This window comes from Eutrigla gurnardus (assembly GCF_963514095.1).
Source record: "Eutrigla gurnardus genome assembly, chromosome: 7".
NCBI classification, from domain to species: Eukaryota; Metazoa; Chordata; class Actinopteri; order Perciformes; family Triglidae; genus Eutrigla; species Eutrigla gurnardus.
In genome coordinates, this window is record NC_139921.1 from 14,536,125 (window position 1) to 14,552,502 (window position 16,378).

At 42.2% G+C, this 16,378-nt stretch overlaps 1 protein-coding gene across 1 annotated transcript; it reads left to right on the top strand.

Annotated features, from left to right (window-relative positions):
* Positions 1-2,425: 2,425 nt before the first annotated feature.
* Positions 2,426-13,211, top strand: LOC311016031 (filamin-A-interacting protein 1-like; the record flags this gene model as incomplete). Its single annotated transcript, XM_084013503.1, is given in 6 exon segments — positions 2,426-2,443; positions 2,445-2,714; positions 3,158-3,331; positions 3,451-3,629; positions 8,732-11,537; positions 12,575-13,211. Coding segments are annotated over 6 exon segments (3,654 nt in total). The 3' UTR covers positions 12,782-13,211.
* Positions 13,212-16,378: the final 3,167 nt, after the last annotated feature.

The following is a 16,378-nucleotide window of genomic DNA, read 5'->3' on the forward strand; positions in this document are numbered from 1 at the left end:
TGTTGCTCCGGAGATTTCACTACAATCAAGACGGCAGTGACTGTGAACAGTGAAGACATCAGATGACAGAGGCTTGTCATCCATAGGATGTCAAACTAAGTTTTGTCATCAATAGGGCCTGTAAAATAGTTGTGATTATTGGCATCTCCTAGAGCTGTCAAGGACATTTTTAGTGTGTGTAACATCGGAAAGACTTTACTAACTTCAATCACCCTCATCACTCTCATCCGTGTTGTTTGATAAGAGCTAAAAGGTAAGTTTATAGACGAAAATACCTGGGCAAAAATAGGACTGGAAATAAATGTTGCCATGCCTACTCAATAATGTCAATCAACTTTCGAAGTTAAAAATAAATCGTGTTGTGCTGAGGCTTGTTGTGCTGCCCCCAAGTGGCCAAACAAATCAAACAAAAGAGATTTAAGTCAACTTAAATATGGGAATTAAAAGTTCATCACCACAGGAAGCCTAACTTTAGGAGATATTTGTTTATTCATATTTGCCACAGAGGTTCCCACTTCAATAAATCTTCACTTACTGACCTTCTTTATTGCATTGCTATTTAATTAATAACAAGGTTTATATTCATTTAGCTTTCCTCTATAACCACACACACACACATACACACACACACACACACACACTTCTGCTAGCTCTGTTGAACTGGAGTGACACCGCTGTTACAGTAGCTTCTCTGGATTTTCATGGCATCAGCCCAGTAATTAAAAATAAACCTTCCAGGGCCGAACTCAGCGTCAACCATTTTGTCACCAGTACCTTGGAACTCTGCCTGAGACATTTACAGTACTGCACATGTTGCTATGTTTCGTCACTCTCATGCCACAGTGGTGCCAATTAGAATGCCCTCTACCACTGCTTGTTTTCTGGTAATAACTCTCTGGCCCTGCTTGAATGCTGGGCTGAACAGGGTCAGAGCTCGTACATGCTGCTGTGCTACGACATTGACTGAATGACAGTGAGCCCACAGCTGAGACTAATGCTTACAGACAGGAAAGAAGGCGGTTAGTCTCCAGTCAGACTCCCACTATAAGATAAGGAATGTTGGTAATGTGTTGGTTTGAACTGAGAGATGCATTCGCTGTTATCTTGCACGCTTCCCTCTCATGCGCTCAGGTCTTTTTACTGGAAACACATGAGATTAGTTTCAAGCGTCATTAGACTTCACTGCCATCCTAACTTCGCTGACCACCATTACAGAAGAAGAAACAGTTTTATTGATGTGAACCAAAACCTTTGATACTCGCTTGAAAACCTTTTTCAGCACAGAAAATTCTGCTATAACATCACATTCACTTTTAACACCTTGTTTTAATCTAGTTGGAATGATGGAAATGATTATTTATGTTTTATCTGGGCAGTGTGTTTGCGTGTTGAGTGTACGCTATTGCACTCATCCAATCCGGTGATTAAGAGAGAATGACATTTTGGCGAGATTGTTCAGGATGTCTCAATGCATGATTCAGCGGTCAGGGTGCTATGACATCACCAACGTTTGACAGTGGGGATTTTTTTTTTTGGGGGGGGGGGGGGGGCTGTGGGTGGTTTCTGTTTACAATAAAAAAGCACTGCTGATGTCATATCTGACATCAATCACAAAGTGCACTTGCTCAATGTCTCAAGGCTGTTGTTGGAGGCAACCACACCGCTATCCTAATGAATGCGTGATTCAGGGGTACTTGTTCAGCATATTGAGGAAAATAAAGAAGCAAATAAGATTACAAACAGGTGTGATGATGATCTTCGGTAAATATTGTAGCAATATGTTCTTTTATACTGAATAGTGTTAAATAACAACCATTAAATAAAAAAATAATTTCAGCTCACTGTATGTTTATGTAATCAAGCGTGCTACAGGCCTCAGCAACGTGACTTGTTGCTATGTTATTCACATAGTAAAATTAAATTTAGAGTCTGTCATCGACAGATTTATTTCAAGATCTGGATAAAATGTTTGACTCCGACTTTTAATGTGAGCAGAGAAGGCGAAGGCACCCAGGAGGGCCACAAATGTGCTTCCAGACCATCAACACTCAGCATGAGACACACTAATCTTGTGAGAATGCAGGATGTGTCAGAAATGCACACATTGCTATACAACACATACACACGGTGCTGGGTAATTGTGGATATTTAGCCACGTATTTATTTAATTTGTATTAAATGCAAGTAAGTAAGTAAAATCTATTTATAAATATGCCATACATAGTGCATTAATTAAGTAAAAATATATAATACAAGTAAAATAAAGATTAAATTAAATTAAAAAGAGTGACTATACACTAACACCATAGTAGTATCACTAGTAGGTATGACAATAGGCAGATATTCAACCTTTAATTGAAATAAAAATGACCAAAACTAGGATACAAAGACAGCATGTTTCTTCTGTTCTTGTTGCAGGTAGAAGATGAGGTCCAAAAGCAGCGGGGGTGGCGAGCCCGACCAATGGGGTGCTTGGGGTTCCACAGGGTGACCACGAGATCAGCCAAGGACCAGAAGTGGGTCTGCCTGTTAAGAGCCTTAAAGCCAAAGTTCAGCAGAAGGAGGGTGAGGATGATTTGGAGGTCGAGGTGATCTCTGACAAAGAGAAGCTACTGTTAGATTCCCCTGAGGCTGGAGCAAAAAAAGGCGACATCATGGATCTGTCCAACGAGGATCTGCTAAAACTGCTGGGGATCATGGAAGGAGAGATTCAAGTGAGTTGGATGTTGTCTTTGACCTTTGACCTGCTATAATCAGTATGGTACATACAATAATGAGGGTAACAATACATACATGTGGAAGGCACTGTGGATGAAAAGAAGATTAGTTTGAATAGAAAGTGTACCTGCCTTCATTGGATCAAATTTACTGCAATTTTATGCACAATAGCTCTATCTTGTGGTTGAAAATGGCAGTTTTTCGCAAGAGGGAAAAAAAATCCATGAACCACATGTTCAGGGGTTTACACCTGAGATGCAACATTCCCAATATGTTTCAGGCCATTTAAAACACATCATTTTTCTTAATTGTATGTCTGGGACAAATAAATCTGTGTCTCTTTAAACAGGTGTTCAAATGGAGTGAATGCATGCCTTTTCTTCTCAAGTCATCAAATGCTGTATCATTTGCATATCTTTATATTTATATGTCATTTCAGGCCAGAGAAGATGTTATCTGCATGCTAAAGTCCAAACAGACAGTCCCAGAGGACCATGAATCACGTTATGGCTCAGTGGCCCCTGGTTCGGCCCTCACAGCCCTGCAGAGAGACGGCTTCACCACCGGCAGCGCGCCGCACGACCACAGCGTTTACCAAAAGCCTATGGTTGAGGTCAGTTAGTAACTGTCAGTCACAGCAGTTACATGTTGAAAATCAACCGTATTGACAGTTGTTTTTGCACGTTTTGCAAGATGCTTGTTGTTCAGTTTGGTTGTGTCCTTGGTTCTCAGCTGGAGCGTCTGCAGGAGAAGCACAAGGAGACGTACCGGAGGATGCTGGGTCAGTTGCTGTTCGCAGAGAAGTGCCACCGACGCACCGTCCACGAGCTGGACACAGAGAAGCGCAAACACGCAGACTACATGAACAAGAGCGACGACTTCACCAACCTTCTGGAGCAGGAGAGAGAACGGTGAGGAGGAGAGGGATGAGGCAGCTGGGACGACAAATTGCCACACCGTTAACACATAGTATTCAATTCCTAAAAATGTACAAACTTAGTCATCATCTACATTTCTGTGGACATATAGCATCATGTCATATGACTGAACATATTTTGGAAAGCAACATGACGATTTGCTATACCATAACGAGCGGTATAGCGTATTGCAAGAATTTGCTGGCAAAATAGAATGGTGAAAGAAGTGGACGGAGTAATGTTGAAAGGGAAATACGTGACAGCAGTGTGGGAGGAGTAGAGTGAAGTGTAAAAGAGGTGAGAGAATCCAGGGAGAAAGAGTGGCAAAGGAATGCATGGCCAAAGGAGAATGTGTGAAAGATGGCCTCATCAGTCATGTGAATAATGAGAGAGTGGAGAGGAGAGGAGAGGAGAGGAAGAGGAGAGGGGTACTGGTCACTGATGTGATAGCCTCACATACCTTCACCTGACAGGGAGAGGTATATGGACTGTGTGGAAGAGAGGGGGGGGGGGGGGGGGGGGGGGGGGGTGAAGGGGTCAGTCCCTTTGCTGTGGGAAACAGGGAGGTCAGGGGTAGAGGGGAGGAGACCTGAGGAAAAACAAGTGAAGGAATAAAGGGCTTTGACAGGGGCAAATCTCTCATGACATCATCTGTGAAATGAAGCCACCCCCGAGGCGACCCGGCTTGTTGGTAAAGAGCAGACAAGGGATGAGAGGCAGGGCAGAGAGAGAGAGAGAGAGAGAGAGAGAGAGAGAGAGAGAGAGAGAGAGAGAGAGAGAGAGAGAGAGAGAGAGAGAGAGAGAGAGAGAGAGTACACACTCTCCATCACGTGTGTGTGGAGGGCCCCACAGCGATCAAACAAGCGTGGTTGTGAGTGTGTGGATGTGCACTGAATGCGTATGAGAGTGGAGGCCCAACTAATTAAAATATTTTTTACAGATGAAAGAGTTTGATTGGCTGTTGCTTGTTGGGGAATGAATTTTGTTGGGATTCCCATAACACATGCCTGTCCATTCTCACACAACAACATAAGAACTGGGGGTGCACTAATTGTATACTGTACACGTGATTTGCAGGGCATATTAGTAGTGAGGGAGACAGGCGGAGTAAGAGGGGAGAGAATCTGTAAGGTACTGTACACACACACCTATATATATATACAGTATATAGTCAGTCAACTGTAGAGCAGACGAGAGGCCACTCATATGCTGCATTTCATGAACTGACAAAGCTTCAAACGGAGGAGGCGGTGACTACCTCTCTTCCTTGAACTTTTACTGCAGGACACAGGAAACAGACCATTGGGGTTAAATCACAGTTCTGACAGCTGAGCTGCCACCACACGCCGGAGAGAGAGACAGAGACCTGGGAAATGAGCGGCAGGCTTTAGCTTATAGCTACTCCTTTGGCTGGTTTCATGAGACAGGGAAATAGGGAGGTCATGATTCAAAACATTTCAATGAAGAATTTCTTCTCGATTGTAAATCAGTGTGCAGACATGCCTATAGTAAGTTATCTAGAGTGTAGTGGGGTGTTTCATGATTGCAACCCAATTGGTTGAGGAATTTTTATATAAAAACATAAACAAAAGGGTTTTGTAAGGCTGAATACATACCATGGTCTGTTGACTGTCATTCTACTGAACAAACATCTCTAACCTGAAGGTGCAGGGTACAGGCACAATCGGGAGATGAAAATCAGGTTATTCCTTTTCACTTGGATGTACAGACAATTCTGTGCATTTTACTGTGTTAACAAAAGTAGTTGTGACAATACAGATGGGCCTTTTATATAGTGAATGGAAGAGTCTATAGCCATGCTAGGTGAGGCTCTGCTAGCATGCTCACAATGACAATGCTAATGTGCTGACGCTAAGCATGTATAATGTTTCTGGGGACCATGAATGTCTTTAGCCACTAACATTACCATCCCTAGAGCCCAGCTGTGAATATGGCTAGTAAAAAAGCTTGTAATATAATCAGAAGCTTTAAACACTGGAATCAGTGAGCTAAGGCTTCAGTTTGAAGCATATGGCACAAATCACAAGTTAACTACTTAACTTTCACTTGATCCTTGGTTTGCATGCAATGACCTCCTTCTCATGCCAGGTAGTTTCCAGCAGGTTCCTTGGCTCCTGCACAGGTCGGCCTCCGTCACCTCACAGAGCGGGCGAAGGGGATGAGCTCTGATTCTTCTCTCTGTTGCCATAGAAGGACAGAAAGCCGACTTGAAATTCACGGATGAGCTGACGGCAATATTCAAACAAAGAGAAGCACATACTGTGCAAAGGGCCAGATGCGAACACGCATGAAAGCATTGCTGTCTTTGCATGAACATATTAGCGTCTACACAGAAAGACACACATATCTGCCATGTCTGGTGTCTGTTTTGACATCCACTTTCTCATGGTGACATGGAAGCATGTCATCATCTCGTCTTTATCAATGTGATCTCCTCCCGCCATCTGGGCGCGTGTGAAGAGAGAAAAGTCAAAGGTCTTGTGCCAAACACCTGCAGGAATGCAGAGGAAGGGCACAGGAGACGCAGTTTCTGACTGGTAGCCATCAGCCATTAACACCCTCTGAGACAAGCAATTTATATGTCAAGAAGTTAGAATATTTAAGTGACGTGGAGGTATGTGGAATGATTAATGGAAGACATGGCTCACACGTAAAACCACACACACAATGAAAACGAAGACCTGAAATTGAAAACGAAAATGTATGTCTTCTTGTATGTCAAGACTTCACATTATTCCACCATCTGTCAGTAGATTGTGTACATGCAGTATGCGTAGACCTATTACAGTTGTCTCTAATTAGTTTGATGTCCACTTTGCTTCTGATTTCTCTCTTTTAACACCACATTAGTGTTGTATACTGCATTCTATCACAGACCCGCTTGCAAAACACTTAATGCTTTTTCTCCGCCAAGAGAAGTCATTACTGTTCAACACAGTGTTTTGACAGCTTTTTGGCAGTTCATGTCTGCTTCAATCCTCGGACTCCTGACACAGAGGGGCTGCAATGCCTCTCAGCACATTCTCCATTTAACATGGGATGAGATGTTGTTCCATGATGGAAAAGAAAACGTTCTCTCCTGGATGTTGGCTTATAGATTGCACCTGTGTGTTTGCTTAAGAAATGTGTTTTTATTTCTTGCACGCACATTTTTGTTTCCTATGAAACAACTTTCAATAAACTTTCTTAAACCTATAATGAACTGGAAGGACTGGATATACAGCACACTGCCAATTTGGCTCTAGTTATTTCTTACTTAGAAACAGAGCCGTTGACCACTGGAGCCAAATACCACTGACATCATGACTCTGACCTTTGCATGAAAGTAATTTTAGGGTATCATGGACATCTGACTGTTTAAGAGCTGCACTCTGAGATCCGGATGGCTCCTTCATACAGTAGCCAGACCCACTGATCCCACTTGGCAACTAAGGCTGCTGGTAATATGAAACAATGTACATGTTTACTGTCACTAACAAAGTGACAAACAACACTTCAAATTTCAGATTGAATTATTATTCACCAACATGTTGGGTTGTTTTTTTACAAGAGTAATTGTAGCTATTCAGTTCCATTCTATAATCAGGGTATAGCACTTCATAAACCTATTGCCATGGTTAAGTATACGAGTCACAAATCTTCTTCACCTCAAGGGAGACATTCAGCTCAGCCATATCTGCTTTCCTCATCACATGTAGCCTTTGCAAGGAACCCAGTTCAAGTCCAGTTTCCCCTCAAGTGGAACTGCAGCAGACATTATCTTCAGTCTCCTTTACCAGTGAGATTATGGCTTCCGCTCTGCAGAGGCAATATCCTCTGCACTTTAATTTGCACCCAACTTGCACTTTTTTTTTCCTGAGAAAATTGTTAATATTTCTTTATTATTTTTTCCAGAAAGTTTACAAATGCATAACAAACTATCTACAGTTGCTCCCCCCCCCCCCCCAACTTGCCATGTTTTATGAAAGCATGGGGGGGAGAGTTCTACGAAACACTCCTCCTGTAGCAAGGATCCCACCCCTTTTCACAGTGTCCAAAGCAGAACAGCACACACTCTCATACACACATCACTGCCTTATATGGATGAGGTGACATCACTCACTAGTGGTTTGGTGGAGCTCAACTGTATTTATTCACCTTTTCATTGATAACGTGCCTGGAATGTGACGGTGGAGGATCTGTGGAAAAGGAGGCCCCTGCTACCTTCTTATGCAATCACAGTGGATTTTTTTATAATGGCAAAAATGTTTAGGCGCTGACTGTAGAGAATCCACAGTGGGTAAGTTTGGGTTTGTTGCAATGTATCTGAAGTATGACTGGGTCCACAATAATAGATATCGAACATTTAGAGGTTGTTTAAGCTGTAGATGCACAATTCTCATTGTTGTGCTGGTGGCTACATTCATTTGGTTTATTTTGCAATGCAAAAATGGTCAGGCTGAATATTGTGTGTCCCTGGGTGTGTAAAAGGAGAAGATACAGCTTTGCATTCAATCTGCTTTGCATGCAATTTGTTGAAGCCAGAGATGAGAATGGGCATGAGTAGCATAAAAAGAAGCTGAGAGAAAATAAGGCCACTTGGTGAGGGGGTGAACTTGCACCAGCAGTTTGTGTTCATAGTCTCTACCCCAACAACAGGAATGGAAATGCAGGAATATTTGGATGTTGTAGTGTTAATCTTTCTTTCTCAGTTTTGCTTTTAATATGTAGCTGTATATGGCATGTATTGTATTGCACAACATACTGTGTATAAAGATCAATTGTTCTATCAAATTTGTTTTTTTCTCAGATAGTTCACTGGATTTCTATGAGTGATAGTTCAAATATGTTTAATGCAAAACTGTTGCCTTAGGTGTGTGTGTTTTGAGCTTAACATTTCCATAAGTGAGAACAATTTGACTGTCAAAACAGTCTAATAAAATGTCTGTAAAGAATCGGGAGTCATTGATACATTACCTGGAACCTGAAATACAAGGCATCCATATTTCTATGACATGATGGCAAACACATACATAGTTACTGGCTTATGAAAAACACCAATCTCTTTATCTTTGTTTTCTCCCTTCACGTTTTAGACTGAAGAGGTTGCTTGAGACTGAGAAGGCCTATCAGGCAAGAAAAGAGAAGGAGCACTCTATACGTCTGGCCAAAGTGCGAGAGGAGCTGGTCAAGCTGAAGTCCTTTACACTGATGTTGGTCAATGAGCGCCAGCAGCACCTGGATCAAATGGACCAACAGAGCCAGCGGGTGCAGGAGCTCAGCCAGCAGCTCCAGCAATGGGAGCAGGAACTGAGTGAAGCCAGGGAGCGTGGACAGGAGGATGGCCACAGGGTGCTGAGCCTGGAGGCTGAGCTTAAAGAGAAATCCGGCAAACTCACCGAACAACACGAGGAAATGAGTGCCAAACTGGCGAGTCAGGAGCTCCACAATCGTCAACTTAATGACAATCTTCTAGGGCTTACGCATAAAGTGGAGGAGCTAGAGGAGAGCAACAGAGCCTTGAGGAAATCTGAGGAGGAGCTGCAGGAGCTGAGGGAGAAGATCGGCAAAGGGGAGTCTGGCAACTCCAACCTGAGTACGGAGTTGGAGAACTTGCGGAAACGGATGCTGGAGATGGAGGGAAAGGACGAGGAGATTACCAAGACTGAAAATCAGTGCAAGGAGCTCAGAAAGAAGCTACAAGAGGAGGATAGTAAGAGCAAAGACCTCCGGCTGGAAGTGGAGAAGCTCCAGAAAAGAATGATGGAGTTAGAGAAACTCGAGTGTGACTTTAGCATAAGCAGGGCTGAGTGTGCAGAATTACACACTGCTCTGGAGACAGAGAAGGGCCTCACCAAAGAGCTCTCAGATGAAGTCATAGCACTCAGGATCCGTATGAAAGAGGTGGAGTCTTCTGAACTCAAGTTAGAAAAGTCTGAGCTGAGCCTAAAGGATGACTTGAGTAAACTGAAATCATTGACTGTTGCGATGATGGAAGAACGAAAGACCCTGATGGAAAGAATGAAGTCAGATGAGAAGAAAAAGGAGGATTTGAGCAAGATGGTCAAAGTGGAGCAGGGTAAAGTTATGGAGGTGACTGAGAAATTAATAGAGGAAAGCAAAAAGCTCTTAAAGATGAAAGCAGAGATGGAAACCAAAGTAGAGACTCTAACCATAGAAAAGGGGGAGCTTAACACTAAGCTGGCCCATGAAATTGATCAAGCTAAGGATCTTAGTTCTATGGTTAGTCTAATGAAAAAGAGGTTAGATGGGTTCGAGCAAGCAGAGAAGCTATCAGTGAAGAATTCAGTGAAATGTGAATTGGGAAGAATGTCTGACCCTGTCACGAGAGAAGACAATAAAGTTAAGGAGCTGACATTTGAAATTGAACGCCTGAAAAATCGTCTCAAACAACTTGAAGTAGTTGAGGGAGATTTGATCAAAACAGAGGATCAGTATGACATGTTGGAGAAAAGGTTCATGACTGAACAAGACAAAGCCAACGTTCTCTCCCAACAGGTGGAGGAAATGAGGGGTCAGATAGCACGAAACAAAGCAATCGAGAAAGGAGAGGAGGAAAGCCAGGAAGTTGACCTCCGACAACGATGCAAGAGAGAGGAGGGCAAAACACGGGAACTGCAGGCCGACGTCATAGCCCTCAAGGAGAAGATTCATGAACTTATGCACAAGGAAGACCAACTTTCCCAGCTCCAAGTTGATTATTCTGTCCTGCAGCAGAGGTTCTTGGAAGAGGAGGAGAGAGCCAAGAACATGGGCACTGAAGTTTTCCATCTCACCAAAGAATTGGAGGTAGCAAAGCGTCACAGTCGAGCACTAAGGCCCAGTTTGAATGGGAGGAGAATGGTGGATGTTGCTGTGACATCCACTGGAGTACAGACAGAAGCATCATCAATTGGGCCAGCAGAGGAGGATACCCCAGCTGTGTTCATCAGGAAGTCTGTTCAAGAAGAGAATCACATCATGAACAACCTCAGACAGAAGTGCCTGAAGAAGCCAACAGAAAAGAGTGGCATTGAGCGTTGCCCTTCGTCTAGCAGTGACCTGGGTGTGAAGAAATCCTGGATTCCCTGGATAAGGAAAAAGGACAACACATCTCAAGAGGCCAACTTGGGGAAGCATCTGCACATTAATGGAGATCATTTGCCTTCTGAGTTGACCATGTCCCAAAAGCAAGGGCAGCCTTTACGCATCCGCGTTACACCAGACCACCAAAACAACATGGCAACGCTTGAGATCAGTAGCCCCACTGCTGAGGATGCTTTCTCTTGCTCAGCTCCCCTCAGCCCCAACCCATCTCAACCTAAATCCAGAATCACAATCATTCCCACCTACTCTGCTCCAATCCACAAGAGAAAGTCCACCACTGGATCTCAGGGCCCTGAAAGAGCCAAGTCTCCAGTCACGATCACAACAATATCCAGAGCAAAGTCTCCAGAAAGCAGCCGAGCCCCCTCCTCTGCCTCAGGAAGGCCCTTGTCCCCTGTTTCTATTATGACAGTGAGCACTGCTATAGTGCCCGAAGCATCTTCCTCCCCAGAGCCCCAGGAGATGACCATGGGCCGAGCTGTGTTCAAGGTGACCCCCGAGAAGCAGATGGTCCCAATACCGATACGGAAGGGCCACACCAACACCAGCATCATCACTACCACTGACGATAACAAGATCCACATTCATCTAGGCAACAGCATGACCCCAAAGATGGTAGTCAGGCCGGTGGCCGCTGCAACAGAGAGCAAAGAAATGACCTTATCAACCGGCACAGTTTTACGCTCCCCCCGACAAATCACCACCACCACCACCAGGAGCACACAGAGCAAAGTGATGAGCACTATCACAATTACCCCTGTTACGTCAACGGCTTCCAGATCCACACAAAGCATGGTAAGCTTCACTTAAAGGTTTGCATGCCTGCAAATGATGGAATAACATGTTTTCATAGAGTTAGCTTCAATTAGTTTGTCTATTCCTTGAGATACCTCCTCAACAGCAATTTACTCGAGATAATCCACAGATATTACATCTAACTGTTAATTCTCAGCTCATATCAAAAATGGGAGACCACATGTGTATAAATAGGCCGATTTCCAAAGTAACCCAAAAGAACAAGTGGAAAGTCAGCCCAGGTGTGACTCACCCATATGCTTCAAGACAAAGCTGAGCCAGCAAACAGTGCTGTGAAGAGGAGGGGTCATCACACTACTAGAAAGAAATCAGTAGAATTGGTAAAAAGTAGTATAGCAATATGTAGTAAGAATATCACGTTTGTTTTTTAATGCTTACAAAAAACAAAGTGTAAATATGAAATAACACACAGATATAGGAGAGGTATTGATCTTCTCATATATATCTCAGACTCAAAAAGAGCTTATTTTCCAAAATTGTTCCAAAAACTATTTCTATTTCTTTCATATTCTACACGTGATGTTCCACAGGGTAAGTCTGTCGCTAACAGCTTCATCTACAAATGGGACTTGAAGCAACACTGTTAGTGTTTCACTGGACCTTGTAATATGCTCTTTGTGGCTCAGATAGCGTGACAGAAATGGTCCTATGGGCAGGCCTTAGAAAAGCAGAGCTAATGATGTGGCATTTTGCCACTTTGCTACAGTCATGCTGTAATTTATAGTTGTTACACAGTGTTTACATTCACAAACAGCTATGCAGGGCTCAGTGCCCTCTGGCTGACACAAAACAGGCCCAGCCTTGACAAGTGCTCACCCACTGGGATTGAAGTGAAATGAATGAATAAATATTTACATTTTTCTTTCACACAGTTCCTATAGCACATATGATCTGTTTAGAAAATTCAGAATTCCTTTTTATAATGGGTTTTGCCTCTCTACCATTAGTTACTCTGTGTACCTCTTTCTTTATTCTGCTGCCTGAGAAACTGTACTCTCTCTCCCTATTGTCAACAGACTGGGCACGATGCCCAGCCAGCTCGCACAGGGCTCACCCGCATCCCGATGTCCAAGAGCCTGAAGACAGGGAAGACTGTGCTGGGATCCCTGGGGATATCGGGTGGAGTGAAGCTTGAGTCACGAGCTGAGAGTCAGTCTATGAGGATAGAGGTTAAAAAATCCACTGTGAATAGCAATGCTTTACAAAATGGAGGAAAAGCCTGATTGACATTATAGCAACAAAATATGTAAATATATCGAAATATGGTTCTTCAGAGAAGTAAAAACAGTATACTAAAAACTCTAATATCCAGAAACAACTCAGCTAGACATTATGGCACAGAGGCATGTTTTTTAATCAAATAAGCCATTTTTAATTTTTGTAAAGACTTTTGTACTTATGTGTCTTATATACAGTTCTGCCATTAAGATGGAAACCCATACAGTGTGTATTGTGACATTTGGGTTAAATATTACATCAGACCATGATGCTTCTAACGGCTTCTCATTGGTCGTCACACATATAGGGACTTTGTTGAATATATTTTATTTTAAGGACACATAACAAAAAAAATGTTTTGATGTAAATTATTATTTTTTTCTGTAAAGGATTTGTATTGAAATGTATTTTAAATAAATGTGTTTTCAAAGGGTAGCGTGACATGCTTATTCAGGGAGACGAATAAGAACCACAAATGTCTTAAAGACATGTGAATTTTGTTCAACTTTGCAATAAGGCCAGATTACTTTTTACTTATGCGAAGTCTTTTAGGCTTTTACCAAATTAAAGTCAGTACTCTTTGAATCCTTGAGGCAGGGCCGACAGCCTTGCTTCAGTTTTTTCACATTGTTATTTCAAAAATATTGAAGAAAAAGCTCAAAGTATTAATTTATACTTGTGATTTAAGAAAATATCCATAGTTTGTGATAATTTAAATTATTATGTTTATGCGGAAGCACAGAAAAGCCACAATAATGTTAGTCAAGTATGTATAGAGCATGCTAAAAAGAGTAGGTGTTAAAATTAATGTATGTCTTTAAAAACTGTTCCTAATTCACTCGATTTAAATTCTCCTCTTTAAAGCTTCCAGAGGGTAAATCCAAGTTGTACAAAATTAAACAACTATATTTTGGTTGTAGATTTTTACGTTTTTAGCTTCCAGTCTCAGTTTTAACTTATCTGTCTAGGATTATATGACAAATGACTGATCAATTAATTGCACGATAAATTGCTATATCCTTGGTATCCTTGGCAGTTGTTTTTTTCTGTAAAATTTTGGTGACTGGATGAACTTGACTTTACAATCTTTTGGAATAATGCACACTTTAATTTTCTGTCGGAATTTGTACACACTTAAAGCAATTCTTACCTTTCTGGCATTTCACACTCAGCACTAAGAAAAAGTTAGAACATGAACAATTCCGCCTCCCTCCAAAGACCCACCCTCTTACCCCTGCCTGACCTCTGACACTCCCTCATCCTCCGACGCATGCGGTGAATGTGAGAAGCGCAAGTGAAACGGGTCAATGGAGTCAAATTCAGAGCCCGTTCTTTGTTTATAAATTGTGGTGCTTCTTGGAGGAGAGTGTGGTTGGAGATCCTGACTACGTTCCAGATCTTCCTACAGAGGAAGATGATGATGATGATGATGCTGTTGATGATGACCATGACTCTCCCAGCTCTTCAGCTGGCAGGATATTTTCAAAGACTGAAAGTGGAGGGAGAAAGGGCCGTCCCAGGGATACCAAAGGCAAAGGCTGACAGCAGCAACCTACAGCAGGTAACAGCAGAGGAGGTGTGAGTGCCACGACAAGAGCAGGTCCTTCCAGGGGCTGCCAGGGCAGGTGCAGCAGGGACCGTGGGGTGATACAGAGTGGGGAATCTGCTGTCGCAGCCAAAGATTCAGAGAGGCCGGGAACCAGCAGACAAGCTGCACCAAGATCCTCAAGAAGAGCCAGAGGTCGGAGGGCACTTGGACCTGCTCAAGCAGTTTCAACAGGACAGGGTAGCAGCCGAGCAGGTAAAGCAGTACATTTTTATGATTATTCTTAATATTAGTAGTATTACTGCTGCTGTTGTTGTTTTAGCACCATGGAAAAGGCTACCTCATGTTTACATGTTAGCTGCTGCTTTGGAGGTGCTCTGTGTTTTCTGTATGTACATTTTCAAGTTTAGGGCATTTTTATGTTAAAACAACTGTATTTATACATATTTTTGTATTTTTTATTATTTACGTTCTTCAATAAAAACTTGAGTTATATAATTGCTTTTTCCCTTTTCCTTACATAAAAATCACATGTGTATTGTGCTTTACTTACATTATGTCCCTTTCTTCATATTCCCATTTCATCTGAATGAACAGCAGTGAATTAGCCTACTAAAATCAATTATCACATTATCACATCATTATTTCACAGCTGTCTACCACAACAAAATAAATAACATTAGGCACATGCAAGATTATTGTTTAGTAATGCAAATAAATCTTTTAGATAAGAGATGACATTCAGCTCTTCATGGGTACCAAGTCCTGGCTGGTGCTGTACATCCTCCGTTACTGTGGGAGTGCTTTACCTTGACAAAGAGGAAAAGAAAAGAGAAATGTGACACAGGACGTAAATTGCAAGTGTATGTGTTAGTATCAACCCCAAAAAAATATTGCACCCTGAGTGAAACGGGATTCACATCGGAGGGCTATAAATACAGCGGGAGAACACGTAGTTGTTAGAGGTCCATCGAACGTATATCAGCTCAGGTGTCAGTCGGCGGTGTTAAAGGTGACGTAAGAGCAGGGTTACCATTAAAGAGTGCGCTGACTCTGCGTCGCTGTCGTTGACTGACCTGATAAGAGCTGAGGAAATTGATCATCCTGCAAACTACACTGTGAGATACTCAGTGTGGTCCATGATCAATGTCGTTCTGAGAATGATGGACCTCATTTTTTTCCACATTGTCCAAATCAAAGACATTGAGAGTATTATTAAAACTAAACAAAGTTTTTTATTTTTATTTTTATTAAAACTTAAACAAAGCGCGTGAAGCCACTCTTGGATTTATGCGAAACACATTGTAACAATGCTGTTTTTCTGAAGCTCATGAAAAGTTGCATGTGATGATGTAAAAAAAAAAAGTAGCACTGCTGTAGAGTAAAGTGCCCAGCAGTTTAGAGTTAAATCACGACAACCTTAATCTTTTCTTTTTTTTCAACCTTTATTTATCCAGGAAGGATCCATTGAGATTTGACAATCTCTTTTCCAAGGATGTCCTGGTCAGGAATCAATCCAAACAGGCGAGAAAATACACAGCTAGAGCAAGGTAGCAAAGAAACAATGGTAATTTATACAATAAAAGAGACCCCGAAATTGCAAAACAATTTGAAAGCTAATTTGAAAGCTGAGTAGAGTATTTACAACTGTGCATCTACAGCAGTAAAATGCACAGTTATGCAGCGGTCCTATGAATCCATTGAACCAAATACTAAAACACTGCCTGGGACCATGTTACCACAGAGCGTGTGTCACAGGGCAGAAAGGACCATTTTAAGTGTGCTTTTATATTTGACACTGTTGGATTAAGCCTACTTTATATTGCGTGATTTCAACATTGCATGCTTTTATTCTGTCTTGTGCATCTACTCCCTGTCACCGTCACTATTTCTCGGTTGAAGTATGACTTTAAGCATGTATGACTTTAAGCAGCCTGGTTTATAAAACTATATCTGCTTTGTTCCAGTCATGAAATAAAAACAGCTCAGCAGCATACTGTGTTCAGTGTAGCAGGAATGAGGTGGGCTTTCGGTTTTACAGGCTCAAATCTTCAAC